The 18,841-nt window shown below is 36.7% G+C and overlaps 1 protein-coding gene and 1 long non-coding RNA gene across 2 annotated transcripts in view; one reads left to right on the forward strand and one right to left on the reverse strand.

Moving 5' to 3' along the window:
- LOC125095503 (uncharacterized) overlaps positions 1-17,270 on the forward strand; it is an 81,966-nt gene extending 64,696 nt beyond the window's left edge. The window contains exons 2-4 of the long non-coding RNA XR_007125919.1: positions 12,140-12,269; positions 14,980-15,088; positions 17,171-17,270. This is a non-coding gene — a long non-coding RNA (uncharacterized LOC125095503). The remainder of the gene's footprint in view (positions 1-12,139; positions 12,270-14,979; positions 15,089-17,170) is intronic.
- LOC125095498 (sodium channel protein type 3 subunit alpha) overlaps positions 1-18,841 on the reverse strand; it is a 1,188,574-nt gene that overhangs the window by 1,087,065 nt on the left and 82,668 nt on the right. The window contains exon 8 of the mRNA XM_047721990.1: positions 17,730-17,793. Within this exon, the coding sequence (XP_047577946.1) occupies positions 17,730-17,793 (64 nt within the window). The remainder of the gene's footprint in view (positions 1-17,729; positions 17,794-18,841) is intronic.

The following is an 18,841-nucleotide window of genomic DNA, read 5'->3' on the forward strand; positions in this document are numbered from 1 at the left end:
ATTTGGCCCATGAGCCATAATTTCCTGATCCTTGGTATGGTTGCTAGTTTTATTATATATGACTATAGAGCAATGGGACCAGTCCTTTCAGCTGCTTTGTTCCATTATAACTTCATTTTTGTTATTGTTAATTTAATCATATTCTATTTACTAGTATAACTTGATATTCGAATGGACTTTTAAGAGACAGGAAAACCACAGATTTAATTCATATGACATTGTTATCAAAATGAGAGAATAAAGTAGAAAACTTTCCATTAAAATAAATGTTGTGAAGGGGCACCTGAGTAGCTCCGTTAGTTGTCTGACTCTTGGTTTTGCTTCAGGTCATGATCTCATGGGTTGTGAGATGGAGCCCTGCATCAGACTCTGTGCTCAGCAGAGTCTGCTTGAAGATTCTCTCGCTCTGCCCTTCCCTCTACACATGCACACTCCCTCTCTCAAATAAATAAATAAATAAGTCTTTGAAAAAATAAAATAAAATAAGTAAAACAATATAATTATTGTGAAAAATATAAATAAAGGTTCTCTGTCAGGGAAATTGAAGTAATACTTTCCCATATTAAAATGACCAATATTCTATTACCATTAATAGTTTTATGCGTAATTAACCCTAAAATTATAAAATAACTGGTCTAATCATCATATAACAACTTTCTCTGTGGAATTTTATACGTGTGAACCTCTGATTACGTACCACTAGGTTTCCAATGACCATGACCATCATGTACACAATAAGACACATGGCTTGACCAGCGACCTCCATACAGTCCCACATGGTTTCTATCCACTCTCCACACAGCACGCGGAACACAATCAGGAAGGAGTGGAAGAAGTCATTCATGTGCCAGCGTGGGAGTGTACAGTCTTCATTGATCTTGCAGACACATTCTTTGTAGTTCTTACCAAAGAGCTGCATGCCGACCACGGCAAAAATGAAGACGATGATGGCCAACACCAAGGTGAGGTTACCCAGAGCCCCCACTGAGTTGCCGATGATCTTTATCAGCATATTCAGTGTTGGCCAAGACTTTGCCAGTTTGAAAACTCGAAGCTGAAAGGAAACACAAAGGTTAATGTTAATTATTATGAAAAATGTTCAATGTTTCTAATGTTGAGTTTTGTTCCAAATTTTAAATTCTAAATTATCATTATTACCTAGCTAAAATTGATCATTTCTACTTTTTCCCTGTTAGCTATTTTCAATATTCCTCTTATTTTGTTATACTTGCCACAATATAGTTACCACACATATTTTTGAAGGAAGTTCAGGATTACTATAATGGTTTATGGTTTCAAATATTATTTGCTTAGAATTGATAATTTATCCTTAATTCTATTTTCTGGCACTTTAAATTTTTTTAAATTCGAATATATTCTGATAGTTTTATCTATTTTTTAATGCTGACATAGGCTAGAGCCAAATATGTTAGAGAAAGATGCTCTAAGTCTTTACATTTTTATATTTTTTACAGCAGACAACCACCATTTTGGGGACAATAATTTGATCTTTAGTTATCAAACCTACCAAGTAATGAACATATTATAGGAATTGAAATTCTGTAAACCATAAGCTTCTTACTGTGAAATAAATTATGGCTGACTGACAAAGAAATATTTTCTTTTATCCACTTACATCATACTAGTATATAAACTGAGTATGTCTTTGAGACCCTAAAATTAATTCAATTACAACTGACTATTTCTTCAAGATGTTAAGATAAAAAAAGTCATGTGATTTTTGAACTCTTTAAGAACTTTTGTGATGGAATGAAATTGATTATACTAGATACTAACCCTTAATCTTGTCTTTTGACTCAGACCTCCAAAAGACTTAAATAGTAACACAAAGCCTTAGAAACACTCCTTTATGTATGGAACATAGTGGTAAGGTTGGTCTATATTTACCAGTCTGAATGATCGCAGAACTGACAGTCCTTCCACATCTGCTAGGAAAAGCTCCACTAAACTTAAGGTCACAATAAGACTGTCAAAAATGTTCCATCCTATTTGGAAATACTCATATGGATCCATGGCAATTAGTTTTAAAACCATTTCAGCTGCAAAGATCCCAGTGAAGACCTAAAGGAGAAATACAATGTTTTTTTTTCTGGTATTACTAGAAGTATAGAATCAAAGTGGTGATGATTATGACTATTTGTTTGGCATCACTGTGCTTCAGGCAATGCACCAGATCCTCTGTAAATGTATGTTATTATCTCATTTAATCCCATAAACCTGGTGACACTATTTCTATAAGTATAATATAAGCACTACAGGTTTAAAAAGCTCTAACTTTCCTGTCCACTCTCTTCATCTTTAGGCAGCATTTTAGAAGAGCATATTAAAATTCCACATAAATAGGGGCACCTGGGTAGCTAAATTTGTTAAGTGTACAACTCTTGGTTTTGGCTTAGGTGGTCATCTCATGGTTGTGAGATCAAGCTTCAACTCCAGATCTGTGCTCAGTGTGGAGTCTGCTTGAGATTCTCCTTCTCCCTTTGCCCCTCTCACTCATGTTCTCTCTCTCTCTCTCAAATAAATAAATCTTTTTAAAAAAATGTCACATAAATAGAACCATGACAATTAACACAGTCACTTTTTGCAAAAAAAAAAAAAAAGAAAGAAAACAAATGTGGGTCAATAAGTTATTCTGGAAGATAATGAAAAGGAAATATAGATTGATACTGAAATTTTGAGCCAATCTTTTTGTCTGGTCTGACTATTCCTAGGGTAATAGAGTATATGTTCACTCACTCTTTAAAGATTTATCAGTAGAAGAGGAGAAAGTATTTAATTGAAATGGTGGGAGCTAAAGCAAGACTTCCAAAGCTTTGACACAAAAGTGCATCACAAAACATCATTAATTCATGACATTGTTATTAAAGGATTGACTTAAAAAGACAACAGTGAAGGACATGTTTATGAATCATTCAGGTTTGATTTATCTCAGAGAAGCTGACCAAAGAAGGTTCAAAGGGAAATGGTGAAGTCTGTAAGTGCTGAGTCAATTTAAAAATAATGCAACATAAAGCAGGGAGTACCCACACTTAGGGTTGTGGCAAGAGATAAGAAACATGATAAATTCTTTTGAGCTTCACAGTGATGCAGTCAGCTCAGCAAGAAGGTACTGATCTTCATGATCTGTTCTTCCACCGACAATTAGAAACTAGATGGTCCTGTCTTTTTTTTTTTTAATTTTAATTTTTTAGTAGCATTATAGTATAATATTGCTTTCTAGAGTAGAATTCAGATTCGTCAGTTACATACAACACCAGTGCTCATCACAAGTGCCCTCTTTAATACCCATCCCCCTTCTAGTCCTGTCTTTTTCAAAGAGAAACAGAAGGGAAGAAGAATGCTACCTCAGAGAGCACGTGCAGTACATACATCTTAACGGAAAATATGTGGGAGATAAGACTGACTCAGAAACAAACTCTTTGACTTCGAAGATCAATTGCTTTGGGTTCGAGGCAAAACTAAAATTATCTTATACAGACATTCTCAAAGATACCCAGAGTTATTCACAATTTATGAAGGGTCAGAAACTAGGACCCTTTGGCCATGAAATAGAACTTCAGCCTGCTTCACACAGATTCTCAGAAACTAACACTTGCCATTTGCCCTATGGCATTAATTAGGCCAAAATGTGACCAGCACTGCACATTTAAGAGATCACTCTGGCACCCATTTTCCTAATAGGATCGTCTGTCTTCTTGAGACCTACAGATCCCTTCCTGAGTGTCCTTGTGTCTTCTGTGTCCATTCCTCCTGTTTTGGTATCTTGGTGTCCTTATTCTTAAAGGTTTTTCTTTTGTTTTGTTTTGTTTTAATTTATTTGACAGATTGAGAGAGAGCACAGGTAGGCATAGTGGCAAGCATAGGGAGAAGAAGTAGCAGGCTCTCCACTGAGCAGGGAGCCTGATGTGGGGCTTGATCCCAGGACCCTGGGATCATGACCTGAGCTGAAGGCAGATGCTTAACCGACTGAGCCACCCAGGCACCCCTTGGTATCCTTATTCTTAAGGCTTCTTTCTGCATCTTCCTCAATTTCTTTCTTGAGTGTTCTGTAGTTCCTCAAGTACAGATCCTTTACTTCTTTGGTTAGATTTATTCCCAGGTATCTTACACTTCTTGGTGCTATAGTAAATGGAATCGATTCTCTGATTGCCCTTTCTGTATTTTCATTGTTAGTGTATAAGAAAACAAATGATTTCTGTATATTGATTTTGTATCCTGCCACATTACTGAATTGTGTATGAGTTCTAGTAGTTTGGGGGTGGAGTCTTTTGGGTTTTCCATATAAAGTATCATGTCATCCGTGAAGAGTGAGTGTTTGACCTCTTCATTGCCAATTTGAATACATTTTATTTCTCTTTGTTGTCTGATTGCTGTTGCTAGGACTTCTAATACTATGTTGAACAAGAGTGGTGAGAGTGGGCATCCTTGTCATCTTCCTGATCTCAAAGGGAAGGCTGCCAGCTTTTTCCCATTGAGGATGATATTCACTGTGGGGTTTTCATAGATAGATTTTATGAAGCTGAGGAATGTTCCCTCTATCCCTATACTTTGAAGCGTTTCTGCTAAATGATTTAGAGCATGATGATGATAATAATAACAGTAAAAATAAGTTTATTAATGCCTTATGACATGCCAGACTAATAAGTAGAAAATATTTAATCCTCTCAACAATATGATAAATGAATTGTTATATTTATATTACAAATAATGCATTATTTTTCTTATATTACAAATGAGGTATTATGATTATTTTATACATGAGAAAATTAAAGATTATTGAGATTAACACATTTGCCAAAGGTCATATAACCAATAAGAGGCAGAATCAGAATTCAAATCCAGGACTTCGGGACTCTAAAGGCCCAGACACTTCATTTGTATGTCAAAACAAACCATCCATAATTTTTCTGAAAATACGTGGAGAATGTACTCATAAGGCAGCGGCCATGTTATTATAAAATGGGTAAGAAAGTATCAAATTTGCAGAGTGTTGCTTCAAAGAGACATGCCAGCTGAAAAAAAACAAAACAAAACGAAACAACACACTACCAACTCCCAAGATGGTGGCCCTGTTGGAAATAGTACTGTTATAGACCTCTATACTTCTGCAAAGTTATTTTAAAATAACATCACTAGAAACTTGACTCTGTACAATGATTCATATTGTAAATTCTGGATATGGACAATTATATAGCTACATATCCATCTGACTGAAAAAAAAGAACTGACAATCATGACAACCAAAGAGAAGAACTATGGGTACATAACATGCACTGAGAAACTCACCAGATTTCCCACAGCAAGTACATTTTTGAATTCTTCAGTCATTGGGTGATGTTCCATAGCCATAAACATTGTGTTTAAAACTATGCAAATGGTAATAGCAAGATCTACAAAAGGATCCATTACAATAAAATAAACAAGCTTTTTGAATTTTATCCAATATGGAGAACAATTCCAGATCAAGAATGTGTGTGCAAATCTGTACCACCAGGGTGGACATTTTTGTCTGGACTCTTCAAGTTCTAGGGGAAAAAAACAACAGAGAACACGAAGCCAATCATTTATTTATTTTATTCCTAATTACGTACAGTACAAATCAGCAGTATACGTGAACACTGAAACAAGTTTTCTGTTTAGATTTTGCAAATTTGACAGTACTTCTTCTACATAAGCATGGCATATTACATAAAAATCTTATATCACAATGTTCATTTACTAGAGCAAGCATAAGTTAGGGGGAAGGCAGTGAAATTAATGACTCAAAGCAGATATGGGCACTCCCAGAGAAACATTCACTTAACATGTGATGGGAAACAGGAGAACCTACGTTTTTCTTCATGGAGAAATATATATATTCCACCAGTATATATCCTTTCATAGTGAAAGCAATCTCAGAACCAAGAGACTAGAAATAGTTTATGGAGTGACTCATTCAATAGATATGTCATACCATGAGCCCTTTTATCTCTCACCATTAAGTTTAGGAGGTGGGTGGAAGCTTTGTCTGAGGCCATCATGGTATATGTGGGTATGAGCTGGCTACCAATGGATAAGGTGGGACCTGGGGCATATTGTAGGGGAGAGTGGGAGCCAGTACATTTTAAGAGTTGCCACCCTTAACTCTCTTCTCAATGTATCTCAGGGTCTAACCACTATTATTCCCATTATGTTCTCTAAATTGCTTTCTCTAGCACTTTTTCATCATATTCTGAACAGATGTTACATCACATATTACCATTTTATAATTTTACTTAATGTGCTCAGGGGAAGCAATTTATAGACATCTGGAAGTATGTATCATTTTTTGCATATTAGAGAGAGATAAATTCAGAGAGACTATTTTAAGTTTCTAAGACTATATAATGAGAACCACCCAGCCTCGGGTTAACCTTGATTTCATTAATTACCATTAAGCTATTTATCTTTGAAAGGTCCTATCACCTAATGGTCTCTAATCACAAAACACTTTATGAATTTTTTTGAGCCCATAAAGGCCATTCCATTAGTATCCATTGGTTATCTTTACTATTGTAAAGTTCCTAAGAACTTCATATAACAATTTAAGGCTGACCAGGATTTATCTAAATTCTGTTTAAAAATCTGTACAGGTAAGAGGGTATTATTACATACCTTCTACAGTGTTTGTTAGTATGCTTACTCTACTCATTGCTCTTTGTCTCAGATTGGGATCATTCAACATATCTTCAGAAAGAATATAAGAACTGGAACGTCTTTTCTTGTGTATTTGATTGGTTGTACCCTGAAAGAAAAAAGATGATGAATTAAAGTTTTAAGAATAGAACTCTAATAAATTATAGGCATAGAATAAAATCTTGCTTAGGTAGCTGTGGTGATTAAATTAAGGTAGAGACTAGGTTGCTGGGTTGGAATCATAGCTCTACTACTTACTGAGCATGTTATCATTGGAGAGTTATTTAACTCCTGTCTTGGTTCCATCACTGGTAAAATGGGGATAATCATACTACTTGTCTCATATTCTTGCTTTGAGGATTAAAAGAATTAATGCTTAGGAAAATAAAAAATAAAACAAGTCGCTTTTATTGTTACAATCACTTTCATCATCTATCTTTCTGGGTCTTGAATTTATTTAGATCGTTTTACCATGTAAGAATCTTACATGAAAACAGCTAGACTTGTGTTGCAATGATGTGTGTTCAAGGGGCAGAACCTCGGTATTCTCTGATAAATTTCTGTAATTATTCTTTGCTGAGGTAACAGCATTAATGGCGGCGACGCTAAGGGTTGCCTCATGAATTGCTCTGAGTGTATGATGATAAACGACTCCATTTGAAAAGGACAATGGAGACTGATGGGAACTGTAGCAAAATGGAGAATGTAAGCTCCACCTAAAAGAGGTGACCACTATTCCACTCTAAAGGATTGTTGGCATGCAGGACTATGAGCTCAGTCTTACCATGTACACTCATTTTTATGTGAAAATGTCTTGTTTTTAAATCTTGGCAACTATTTCAAAGTTAAAACACTACACTGGTTCAGTGCAGGCCAATAATACACATACACAGACACCACTCACACACATATACACACAAACAAGTATACAACTCTGTATGTATCACATACATATCTGCTTAGGTGTGGTCTGTGTGCTCTGTGTGTATGTATAAACATACGCACACACCACCCTACAACCATATAAATATAGTTCTATAGTTTTAAAGTTGTATAGTTGTTTAGATACAGTTATATATGTGTGTATCTCAAAACATGGACACTTGGACACAAATATATGCATGTGTGTCTGTCTGTATGTATATAGGCACAGACATACATGCACACCTGTCCATAGGTGGCTATTAGATCCAATGTCTAATTTACTGACTTTCCAGAAAAGGCAATTTTTCTCCAAGTCAAACAGGAATAACAAATTCTTTTTCATGTTCACATGTGTTAGTTGTCAAGGCATATTATTTGTCATGCAATTTTTTCATCTAAACTGTACATTTTGCCACACTATTATGTTTATTGCATTTCTGTTGAATCCTAGAGTATCTACTAACTCCTCTAGTTTTGTAGTTTGTTTCAGGATTTATGGTAATACTGATTTTTCCTATGGTAAGAGTAAAGTCTTAAATGAAAATATTTTATTAAAAGATAAGAAATAATACCCAAATTTTATATAAATTATGTATTTCACAGGGAATATATCATTGAAAAGAAAAACACAGCAAAGATCTGATTCCATAGAAATTTAACATGCTCACTTGATAACGAAAAATATCTTGGCAGAAAGGTCCAAGCTGTATCATGCAAGCACAGAGGTCACATGGTACCTAAAAGCACATGCATTCATTCTAAGTGAAATGTTTGTGGCCATGACTTTGATGGAACTTTATTCTCACTAAAAATACCATATTGTCTGAAAATATGAATGTATGAATAAGTAGCGTGAGTTGAAAGGTTGTTAGGTTAGTCAAAACCCCTGCTGATGTTTAGTCATGCAATATAACACGGTGAGTGATCTAAAGAGGTAACCTAGGAACTCCAGAAACCGGAAAGAGGTCTTTCAAGCCTAATTGGACTTTTTTTTCCTAACCACTCAATTACTCCTAAACTCTTGAAATTGTTGCTTTGGACCAGTTGTTTTGTTTTTGCTATTATGTGTATATGTTTGTATTAATGTATGTAGTTTGGATATTATATTCTTATTTATAGACTTCAGACAAAAGAGGGTTTTTTTTTTTTTTAAACGAAAACAGCAATTTTCATTTATGTGGGGGGTGGGGGAAAGCATAACTATTTTAAATTATTTCCAAGTTAAGAAGACTACCACACACTAGAGAAAGAGCGAAAGTGTGGTGGGTTAAGAGCACAAGCTGCTCTAGTTCTTCTGGCCTTGGTTTCTCCCTTTGTAAAACAAGGATAATAATATATCATCTTGTAGGGCCACTGTAAATACTATATACAGGCTTGCTGTTATTATTACTATTTTTAAAACTCAAGATTCCTTGCACAAGGCATAAACAGTATCTCAAAAAAGACAGCAGGAGGTGGCAATTAATCCAAACTTCCTTACAGGAAGGGGACCTATTATCAACCAATCAGATCAGCATTAGCCATGCATTTCCTGTGCTGATATATATGTATATATCTTTTATACATTGCTTTCTAAAGGGATGGCTTATAATAGTCAAATAGAATTTCAACAGATGATAAATTCCTTTTTGTTCAAAAATGGAGTTTTAAATATCTTTGCATTAGACGTCTACAGCATATGGGATGAGGATTACATGAATAAGTTACAAAGGTGGATTTCTACAGTAGAAGTGTTGCAAAATGCAGAGCCATTCACAGGACGACAGAAGGCCCCTCTAGCAGAGACTGATTGATGCAAGAATAAGGGCCGAGCCATGCCTGAGCTATTTAAAACGTCCTTACGCTGTCATCAGAAGTTGCCTTATCTATTATCACCTCTGGCAGAAGCTGTCCATTGGGGAGCATGAGGGCTGAGGGTCCATCCACCAGGGAGACCACACCGTTGCAGTCCACGGCACTGTGCATCTTCCCCTTCACTGGCGGCACTGGGGGGGACCTACTGGCTTGGCTGATGTTGCTGCCGCGCCGCTCCCGAGCTCTGTGGGGCACAAACAGCGAGCCTCGCCTGCTCTCGCTGTCTCCGAAAATGCTATGCTCATCATCAGCAAATTCAGTCTCGGATCCCATATCTTTCCCTCGACCTTTGAAACTGAAAAGGCTTGTTCGGCTGCTGCGCCTTCCAGAAAACAAGGAGCCTCGAATGCTGAGCGGCGACTGCAGAAAAGAGAAAAGGTGATGTTTATGTGCTGAAGGTCCTAAGAAGGGCCGCCGCCGTCATTACTGGGCTCAGGCCTGGTGGCCCTGTACGGGTTTAAAAGGAACATATTTAAAAATGAAGGAATTCGGCAGCAAGACAAGTTTTTTCAAATCAGGGATGAAAAGATGGGGTGAATCCATCCTTTCAGGATCAGGTAAATTATTTATTGCCACACAGGTGTCTCCTACCCTGGTCTATAGTGACCTCTCCATTGTTTCTCTCCCATTGAACTTGCTATGAAGAATATATTACTTATAAAAAGCATTTGACATTTTTTAAAAGATTTTTTCATTTATTTGAGAGAACGAGTGAGAGAGAGAGACAGAGAGAGCACAAAAGGGGAGAGGGTCAGAGGGAGAAGCAGACTCCCCGCTGAGCAGGGAGCCCGATGTGAGACTTGGTCGTCGCACCCTGAGATCATGACCTGAGCTGAAGGCAGATGCCCAACCGAAAGAGACACCCAGGCGTCCCAGCATTTGGTATTAATACCTGTTGTTCAGCTTTTCACATGTCAGTACCTAAGTAATTGAAACTCTCTCAAGGCCAAAGACCACACTGTATGCTTCTTTGCCTTCCACTGTCTGCATCTCCACTGTACATACTGGAAGCTCAGTCAAGGTATGTTGAGAAAGACTGTTTAGTGTCAGTGAGTTTACAAAGTCATAAAACACTAGAACTTGAGGGAGAGAGTGCCCGCCACCAAAGAGGGGGAAAGTTGTATCTGTTTGACTCATGGCCGGGATAAACTGTGTCCATAAACCAAACTGGATCTCTGGAAGTGCCTAATTCAATACACATTAGTGCTTCCTATGTAAACAACAAAATGGCAGGCACTCTGAATAACAGAAAGTGAGTATAACAAACTCTCTTCCTTAAAACTGGCCTGGATTGCTCTTGTCCTATTTCCTTTTACTGATATCACATGTATTCAAGTTCAGCCTCCCCAGCTAAATTATGAAATCTTTGAAGGCAGGGACTTTATCTTTTAGTGTCTAGCTGGCAGCATCTTACACACTTAAGTAGTAGAAATTTTAAATGTAGACATCAATGAGGATAGTAATTCTGAGTGGGGCACCAAAGAGCAGACTGGAGAAGTGGAGAGGGCAGAGGCAAATGTGTGGGATGAGTGGCATCTGAGCTAAGAATGAAGAATGGATGCTACTACAGTAGGAGGAAAACAAGAAAATCAGCCCACTTAGAGAACACCCCATGTGCTAAGTAATAAAGGTACAGGGCATGTATGTAAGAGTGAACAATCATGGTGGACTGAGGATACCTGAAGGTAGAGAAAGGGGGGAAATAAGGTGGAAGCCAGTCCACAAGATGGAGAAGATGTGGGTCTTGTTCTGTAGAGAGCGGTTATTCAACATAGTTGGGTTTGGGGGGTTCTGTCTTGCTTATTAAAGTTGAGTCAAGGAACAGCTTTGTTTTAGAAAAATGATTTGGGAAGGTTGTGTGATAGACACTGGGAAATGTTTAGGAGAATAAAAGAAGCAACTGTTCTTCTTGGAGGTTCGTATGCAGGGAAACCTGAGATATGGAGGTCTCCATGGAAAGAGAGGAAAAAAGGGAAGAGAAGTTTTACATAAGCAGAAATAAAGACTGTGCAACTAGATGTTAGTAGCTGAAGTAGTTGGGGGGTGGAAGCCATCAAGGTGTCTCCAAACTTTTCCAGCGTGGGTGACTTCACCACTGTAAGTAGTGGTGGTGAAGAAAAGTAGAGAAACTAATCTAAGATTAGTTTTTAACCAATGAGGCATTATGAAATACAGACTAGATAAAAATGTAAAATATATAGTGTAAATAATTTTTTCATTTCCACAACAGTTCTCATGAATACTGTTTTGAAAATTTGATTATCAGAGAAGATCATATGACAATGCTGAAACTATAAGCTCCTTCAAAAATGGTCAGAATTCAATGGAAGACTACGGACATCTACATTCTTTCCATAAATGTCCAACGATCAATACGTTTTTACCTAAAAACATACCGATGCAATCATTCACTCTCCTTTCCCGAGATCCTGTACTTCAAAATAAAACATTTTGCTCTGCAACCCTACCCCTGGCGAGATGCATTTGATAGGTGCAAGTACCTGATTAGGGGTAGTCAGTCTCTTTTCATGTCCTCGTCTATGACCTTCAACACCAAGGTGGAAACTTTGTCTCCTGATACTCTCCTCTGATTCCGATTTGGACAACTTCTCATTGTCTCCCTTTTCTTCCCCACTGGAAAGCTTCTTTTGATTCCTTTTCTTTCTTCTGTTTCTTCTTTCTTTAGCACTTTTAGAGCTCAGTTTGGATGTTTCGGAGGAACTCTCAGAGAAGCCCATCATTCTGCTTCTCCCAATACTTGTGTACTCAGCTGCTGCAATTGCAATTGCCTGTTGAACCAAGAGGCCACACGTACAGTAAGTCATTTCCAAAGTCTACGGAATGATGCGGCACCTCTCTGCCATGAATGTTATTATACTATGCATATAATCATGTTCCTTGTATAGGAAGTGATGCCATTTTCTTAGCACTATGACCAGATCGCTTACTGAACATCTATTTATTGCTTCTCTTGCATAGCAATAAAGTCCCATTTTCCTTTGGAATGAAGCTATTACACACTATTGCTCTATTTATAGTAAAACAATTTAAAGTAGTATATATGCCCTGAAACAAATAATACATTATGTGTTAATAAATTTAAAAAATAAGATAAAATATTATATATGAAGGTTTTACTAGGTAATTTTGGAACATAAAACTCACATAAGCCACACAATAAGAAAATGCATACATCTTGTTCGGGTAGTTAACTCAATATTATCAATAGAGTCAGGCACTCAGTTTAATAAAGATTGAATTGTTTGAAAATGAAAATGAATGATTACAAAATTCAAGTCAAGAAAATGAGAGACTTCTAAGGGTTTCCTAGAAAATTCCTGGGATTATCTAGTGTTAACCCTTTATTAAAAAGACTGAGTTTTTATTATTAAAACAGTCTTTGTAAAAATTTGGATAATAAGGACATTGTGAATAAAAAATAAAAATCACTCATAGCCTTGCATCCTGGAAATGGTGTTAATATTTCTTCCAACCTTTATATATAATATTTAAATTGTATCCTTATTATACTCAAGTTTGTATTCTACTACTTAATACATTATTATATTAATACTTTTCACTGTTATAATATTCTTAAAACACAATTTTAGGGCTGAATAATACTCTGAGACACAAAAATATCATAATTCTATTAACCATTTTTTAATTTTTTAAAAATTTAAATGTTTTCTGATTTTTAATATTATCAAATAGTGCACTGAACATCTTTCTGCATTACACATTCCTACCTTCCCCCTAATAAGTTAGATACTTCGAAGATATTTAACTAGGTTGAACCATCAAATAAATTTTAAACTCTTGCAGAATATTTAAATTTGTGTTCTCTTAGTATAAACCTTTGCAAACTTTTCCACTGAAGGGCTCCTCTGGAGAGGGGAATAAGGAAGGATCCTCAAGAATTTGTGCCTTAGCCAAAGTGGCCACAACCATAAGTAACATCTTAACATCTCATGTTTTTTAATCTTAAAAAGTTCCTGCCACGTTAACAAAAATCAATGTGCATTTTGGTTTCTACCCATAGAGTATCTGTTAACATAAACATTTAAATAATTTTCCCTGAGCTTTTGTATGCAATTGTTACTCTGGTGAAACACACCATATCTGTTTTGGGACTTGGCATGATGCTATACATACTGAGGCATCATGGATAACAGGTTTAGGAGGAATGGCCTAGAACATACTCTGTGCTGGAGTGAGCTGATTAGGGGGAAAGGTACAATGGGGCACATGCCGATTCTAACTCAATCCAGAATTGGTTCCTTTGACCACCACAGAATGAAAATTCTGTTTATATTTAAAAATCCAGTGAGGAAATCTCCCTAAGGAAGGCCACAGAGCCTCTGCTATTCCCCTTTGGACTTGGACTCCTAGAAAGAATTTTATTTATTTTTTTTTAAATTTTTTTTTTTAAAGATTTTATTTATTTATTTGACAGAGAGAAATCACAAGTAGGCAGAGAGGCAGGCGGAGAGAGAGGAGGAAGCAGGCTCCCCGCTGAGCAGAAAGCCCGATGTGGGGCTCGAACCCAGGAACTGGGATCATGACCTGAGCCGAAGGCAGCGGCTTAACCCACTGAGCCACCCAGGCGCCCCTCTAGAAAGAATTTTAAACCAAATAATAATACCTCAGCTTCTTCTTGCTCTTTTTTAAGACGATCTAACATCTGTTGAAATTCTAACTCCTTTTGCTTCGCTTCTTCGATGTTTGCCTGGTTCTGTTCTTCATAGGCCATGGCAACCACAGCAAGAATCAAGTTTATTAGATAAAAGGAGCCCAGAAAAATCACCACAACAAAGAAGATCATGTAGGTTTTCCCAGCAGCACGCAGTGTCTAGGGAAAAATGGAAATCATTATTTTAGGAACACAAAGATCTTTGGTAAATTATTTCAACTTGAATGGCCTATTAGGCATGGAGAAGGTGGGGCAGTTTGGTATAATCTCATGTTATAAAAAATATGGAGGAATAGAATTATATCTCTAAGGAAAACAATCAGTATTAAAATGCACACTTTTTTAGTACAAAGGATGTAGCAACCTATTAAACTTATATTAAAATTAGGTATGATTCTTTACTATTTTTAAGACTAATAATCTTAACTTTTTTGTTTATTCACAGTCTGAAAATTACTCAAAAACTAACTGCTCTGCTCATTATCAAATTAGAGAACTAAATGATATCTATATTCTCTTTTACTGATCTAATTCTATCTCTACCAGGAAATATTAATGATGATGTATTATGTTCACACAAAGTAGACAGCTTTACTGAATGATCTTATCTGCTCATCTACTCTTATATTTACTTTTCATTAACATATATTAAAAGTTTTTGAATGCAGTATATGGCCAAAAAAAATTCAAATGTTATAAAAAGCTGTTACATGAAAAATATCTCCTATCTCTGATGCCTCTTCATTTCCGTTTTCTATCAGTTATCGTTGTTACGCAAGTTTTTAGTAGTGGGACTGTTAAGTTAATGGGTATATTCATTTTCATTTTCATAGGAACTCCATGTTGCACTCTGCAGTGGTTCCCAGCAATGTGTGAGAAAGTCTGCCTACCCATATCTCAGCCAGACAGCGTCTCTCTTTTGATCTCCAACCATTCTAAGAGGTAAGAAATTAGAGGTCACTCTAGCTTTAATTGGCCTGTCTTTCATTTTGAGAAAAACTGAGCATCTTTTTATATACTCCAGGTTGTCTGTATTCCTTTTTTCCTCTGAAGTATATTCTTATAGAATTTCTATATTCATTTATAATATTATCAGAAATGAAGTAAACAAAGAACAGCCCAAAAGAAGAACCTGGCAATTCTGAGAAAAGTGATTCATTTTCATTTATAATAGAGAATAACCATTTTCACCTCCTTCCTCTTGGTATTGGGTTCTAAGAATATGTAAGTGAAAAGATGCAGCCCATAGGCCTAAAAGGATCACATCCAAGCTGGAGGAGACGGCCACGTGAACTAACAATTACAGGATAAGTGATGGATAAACTGGGGGATATTCAAAGGGCATGGAGGTCTAGAGGAAGGAGCAACTGAATTGGGACAGGAACATATATTTATTTATTTATTGGGGGGAACAGGAACATTTAGAGAAGTGAACAGAGTCTTCAATTCTTGTACTGGTTTTTAGGGTTAACAAACTACCACAGACTGGGGGGCTGACACAACAGAAATGTTATTTGTTGCAGGCCTAGAAGATGGAGTATCAACGTGTGGATGGGCTGGATTTCTCCTGAGGCTTCTCTCCTGGGCTGGCAGATGGTTGCCTTCTGAGTCCTGAAGCAGTCTTTCCTCTGGGTGTGGGCACATTTCTGGTGTCTCTCAGGTCCTAATCTCTTCTTCTTATAAGGACATATCAGATTGGATTAGGACCCACCCAAATGCCTTATTTTAATTTAGTTATCTCTTCTCCAAAAACAGTCATTCTAAGGCACACAGAGTTAGGACTTTATCATATGAATGGGAGGGGATACAATTTAATTCATAACAACTGTACCTGGGAATTCAAAAACTAAAGCATGATGAATCTAGGAGAGCCTGGTTTTTGGGCATCTGAGCAGGCCAGCATGTGCAGAAACCAGCATGGACAGGAGAGCTATAAGAGTCCATGACAGTGTATTTCCTGCTATTTACCTAGGGCTCCAGGGGATGCTATATTCTGAAAGGGGGAAAGGGAACTAGAGATCAAATAAGCCAAGAAAGGATAAGACAATAATTTATGATTTTAAGAATTACCCACTCTAACAGTGCTGGAAGTAAAACACATCTAATTTTAGTGATAAGATAATAGGGTTTTGTCCTTTCTGATTTGAATAAAACATCTCACATAAAGTCCAGCAAGGAACATTCACCAGCTTTTTATGCCATTCAAAAATGCAATGAATGTTTCTCTTGTCACTCACCTGTTGGTAAAGGTTTTCCCAGTAATCCTGGGTCATTAGCCGAAACAAGGCCAAAAAGGCCCAACTGAAAGTGTCAAAGCTCGTGTAGCCATAATCAGGGTTTCTGCCAGCTTTCACACACCTGTACCCTTCTGGACACTGGCTACATATGAAAAAGAACACTGCAAGTTAGAATGTTTCCAGGATGCAAGTTAAAGAGTACTACAGAACAGTTAGATATTCCAGGTTCCTCTTCTAGGGGGACAATACTGAATAACAATTAAGAAGACATTATTTGGAAGCAGGAAGAACTGGGTTTGAATCCTATCCCTATGATTTACTAGTTGGTGACTTCATCGAATTACTGAACTTCTCCAAGGCGCAGTTCACTCCTTCAGTCAGAAGAGGTAACACCTACCTCAAAAAGTGAAGATTGTTGTTAAGTTTTAAAAAGGTGATATATGCACATTACCCAGCCTAGTTCCTATATATACAAAGCACTTAATAAATGGCATCTGCTATTAGCATCATATTAAAAATTGGAAACTTCCACCAGATGCCAAATAATAGTTCTTCCACCATAAATATCGATAAATAGGCCTCCACCAAAACTGGGGAACCCAAATTATTCTTGGAGTTAATTAGAATAATAGCCTAAATAGAGAAATTGTGTAAGTTCATAAAGATTTGTAGCTTTATGATATTTTTCTAAAATTGGTGGATTGGTATCCATGATGCCATTGAAGAGTGTTCTGAGCTGTGTCTAGGAGCAGCAACCTTATTTGTTTAATGTTCCCTGTATACACAGAGCCTGGTGAAGAAATATCTGGTCAGAGGGAGACCAAGAACAAAGGCTCTGCCTTCATAAATGAAGTTGGTGTATAGGGGAAACCATGAGATGGGTATTTCGCATACACAAGAGTTCTTAAAATATCTTTACCCAAGTCCATGAGTTCCTTTCAGAGTGACCGAAGTGTCACTGCATTCAGTCATCTATGAGTCATTCTTGATTGGAAAAAGGGTAGAATTTGGAACAGTATGTTGGTTTTGTCACTCTTCTTTCCAGAAAGAAGAGAGACTTGAAACTATCCAGCCAACTTTTGGTGGGGTTTTCCAGAAGTGACTTTTCTACTCTCTTAAGATTTATATGACTTGTATCTTGTTTCACTTCAAGCACTACCTCCAAGTTTTGGTTTCAGAAGTGTACATTAACCATAAATGTCTTAAAGTGTGGGCTCACTGTGGGACAGAATAATGCCACGAAATATATGAAAACAATATAAAATCAAAGGTTCTGATTTTAAAAAACTGATTGGATATGCTTTCCCTTTTTGGTAGCCTTTTGACTAAAAACAAATATTACTTACCCTGAATCCGTGCTCAAACCACAAAGGAGAGCATCTTTAGATCCCTCCAAGTAATAAAAATATTCTGTTTAGGAAGAAATTCAACAATAGAACATTAGAGAGTGACCCAGAGATAGGTTAATTAGTAGAGACGTATTCACATACATTCAGGCCCAGTCTCAGGCAATGTGCATTCATTTATTTATTATATTCTCATATATTCTCCCTCAAATACTTATTGATAACCTCTTATGGGCCAGGCAGTGAATATAATAATAAGAGAGCATGATAAATAAGATCATTAATTTTATGGATCTTTTTGTGTAGGTATGGGTGGAAATCGGGGATGGAGGACAAATAAATAAATAAATAAATAAGATATTTTCAAATGATGACAAATGTCCTAAAGAAAATAAGTCAATGTCATCAGGGAAATACAAATCAAAATCACAATGAGATACCCCCTCATACCCATCAGAATGGCTAAAATTAACAAGTCAGGAAATGATAGGTGATGGTGAGGATGCGGAGAAAGGGGAACCCTCCTACACTGTTGGTGGGAATGCAGGCTGGTGTAGCCACTCTGGAAGATAGCATGGAGGTTCCTCAAAAAGTTGAAAATAGAGCTACCATACTACCCAGCAATCACACTACTGGGTATTTACCCTAAAGATACAAATGTAGTGATCTGAAGGGGCATGTGCACCCAAATGTTTATAGAAGTTTATAGAAGCAGTGTCCACAATAGCCAAACTATGGAAAGAGCCTAGATGTCCATCAACAGATGAATGGATATATATATATATATATATATATATATATATATATATATATCACATCTTCTTTATACACACACACACACACACACACACACACATATGTATTATATATGTATGTGTGTGTGTGTATAATGGAATACTATGCAGCCATCAAAAGAAATGAAATCTTGCCTTTTGCAATGATGTGGATCGAACTAGAGGGTATTATGCTGAACGAAATAAGTCAATCAGAGAAAGAAAATTATCATATGATCTCCCTGATATGAGGAATTTGAGAGGCAATGTGGGAGGCTTAGGGGGTAGGGAAGGAAAAAATGAAACAAGATGGGATCGGGAGGGAGACATACCATAAGA

Source organism: Lutra lutra, chromosome 3 (genome assembly GCF_902655055.1).
Source record: "Lutra lutra chromosome 3, mLutLut1.2, whole genome shotgun sequence".
In the NCBI taxonomy this organism is placed as follows: domain Eukaryota; kingdom Metazoa; phylum Chordata; class Mammalia; order Carnivora; family Mustelidae; genus Lutra; species Lutra lutra.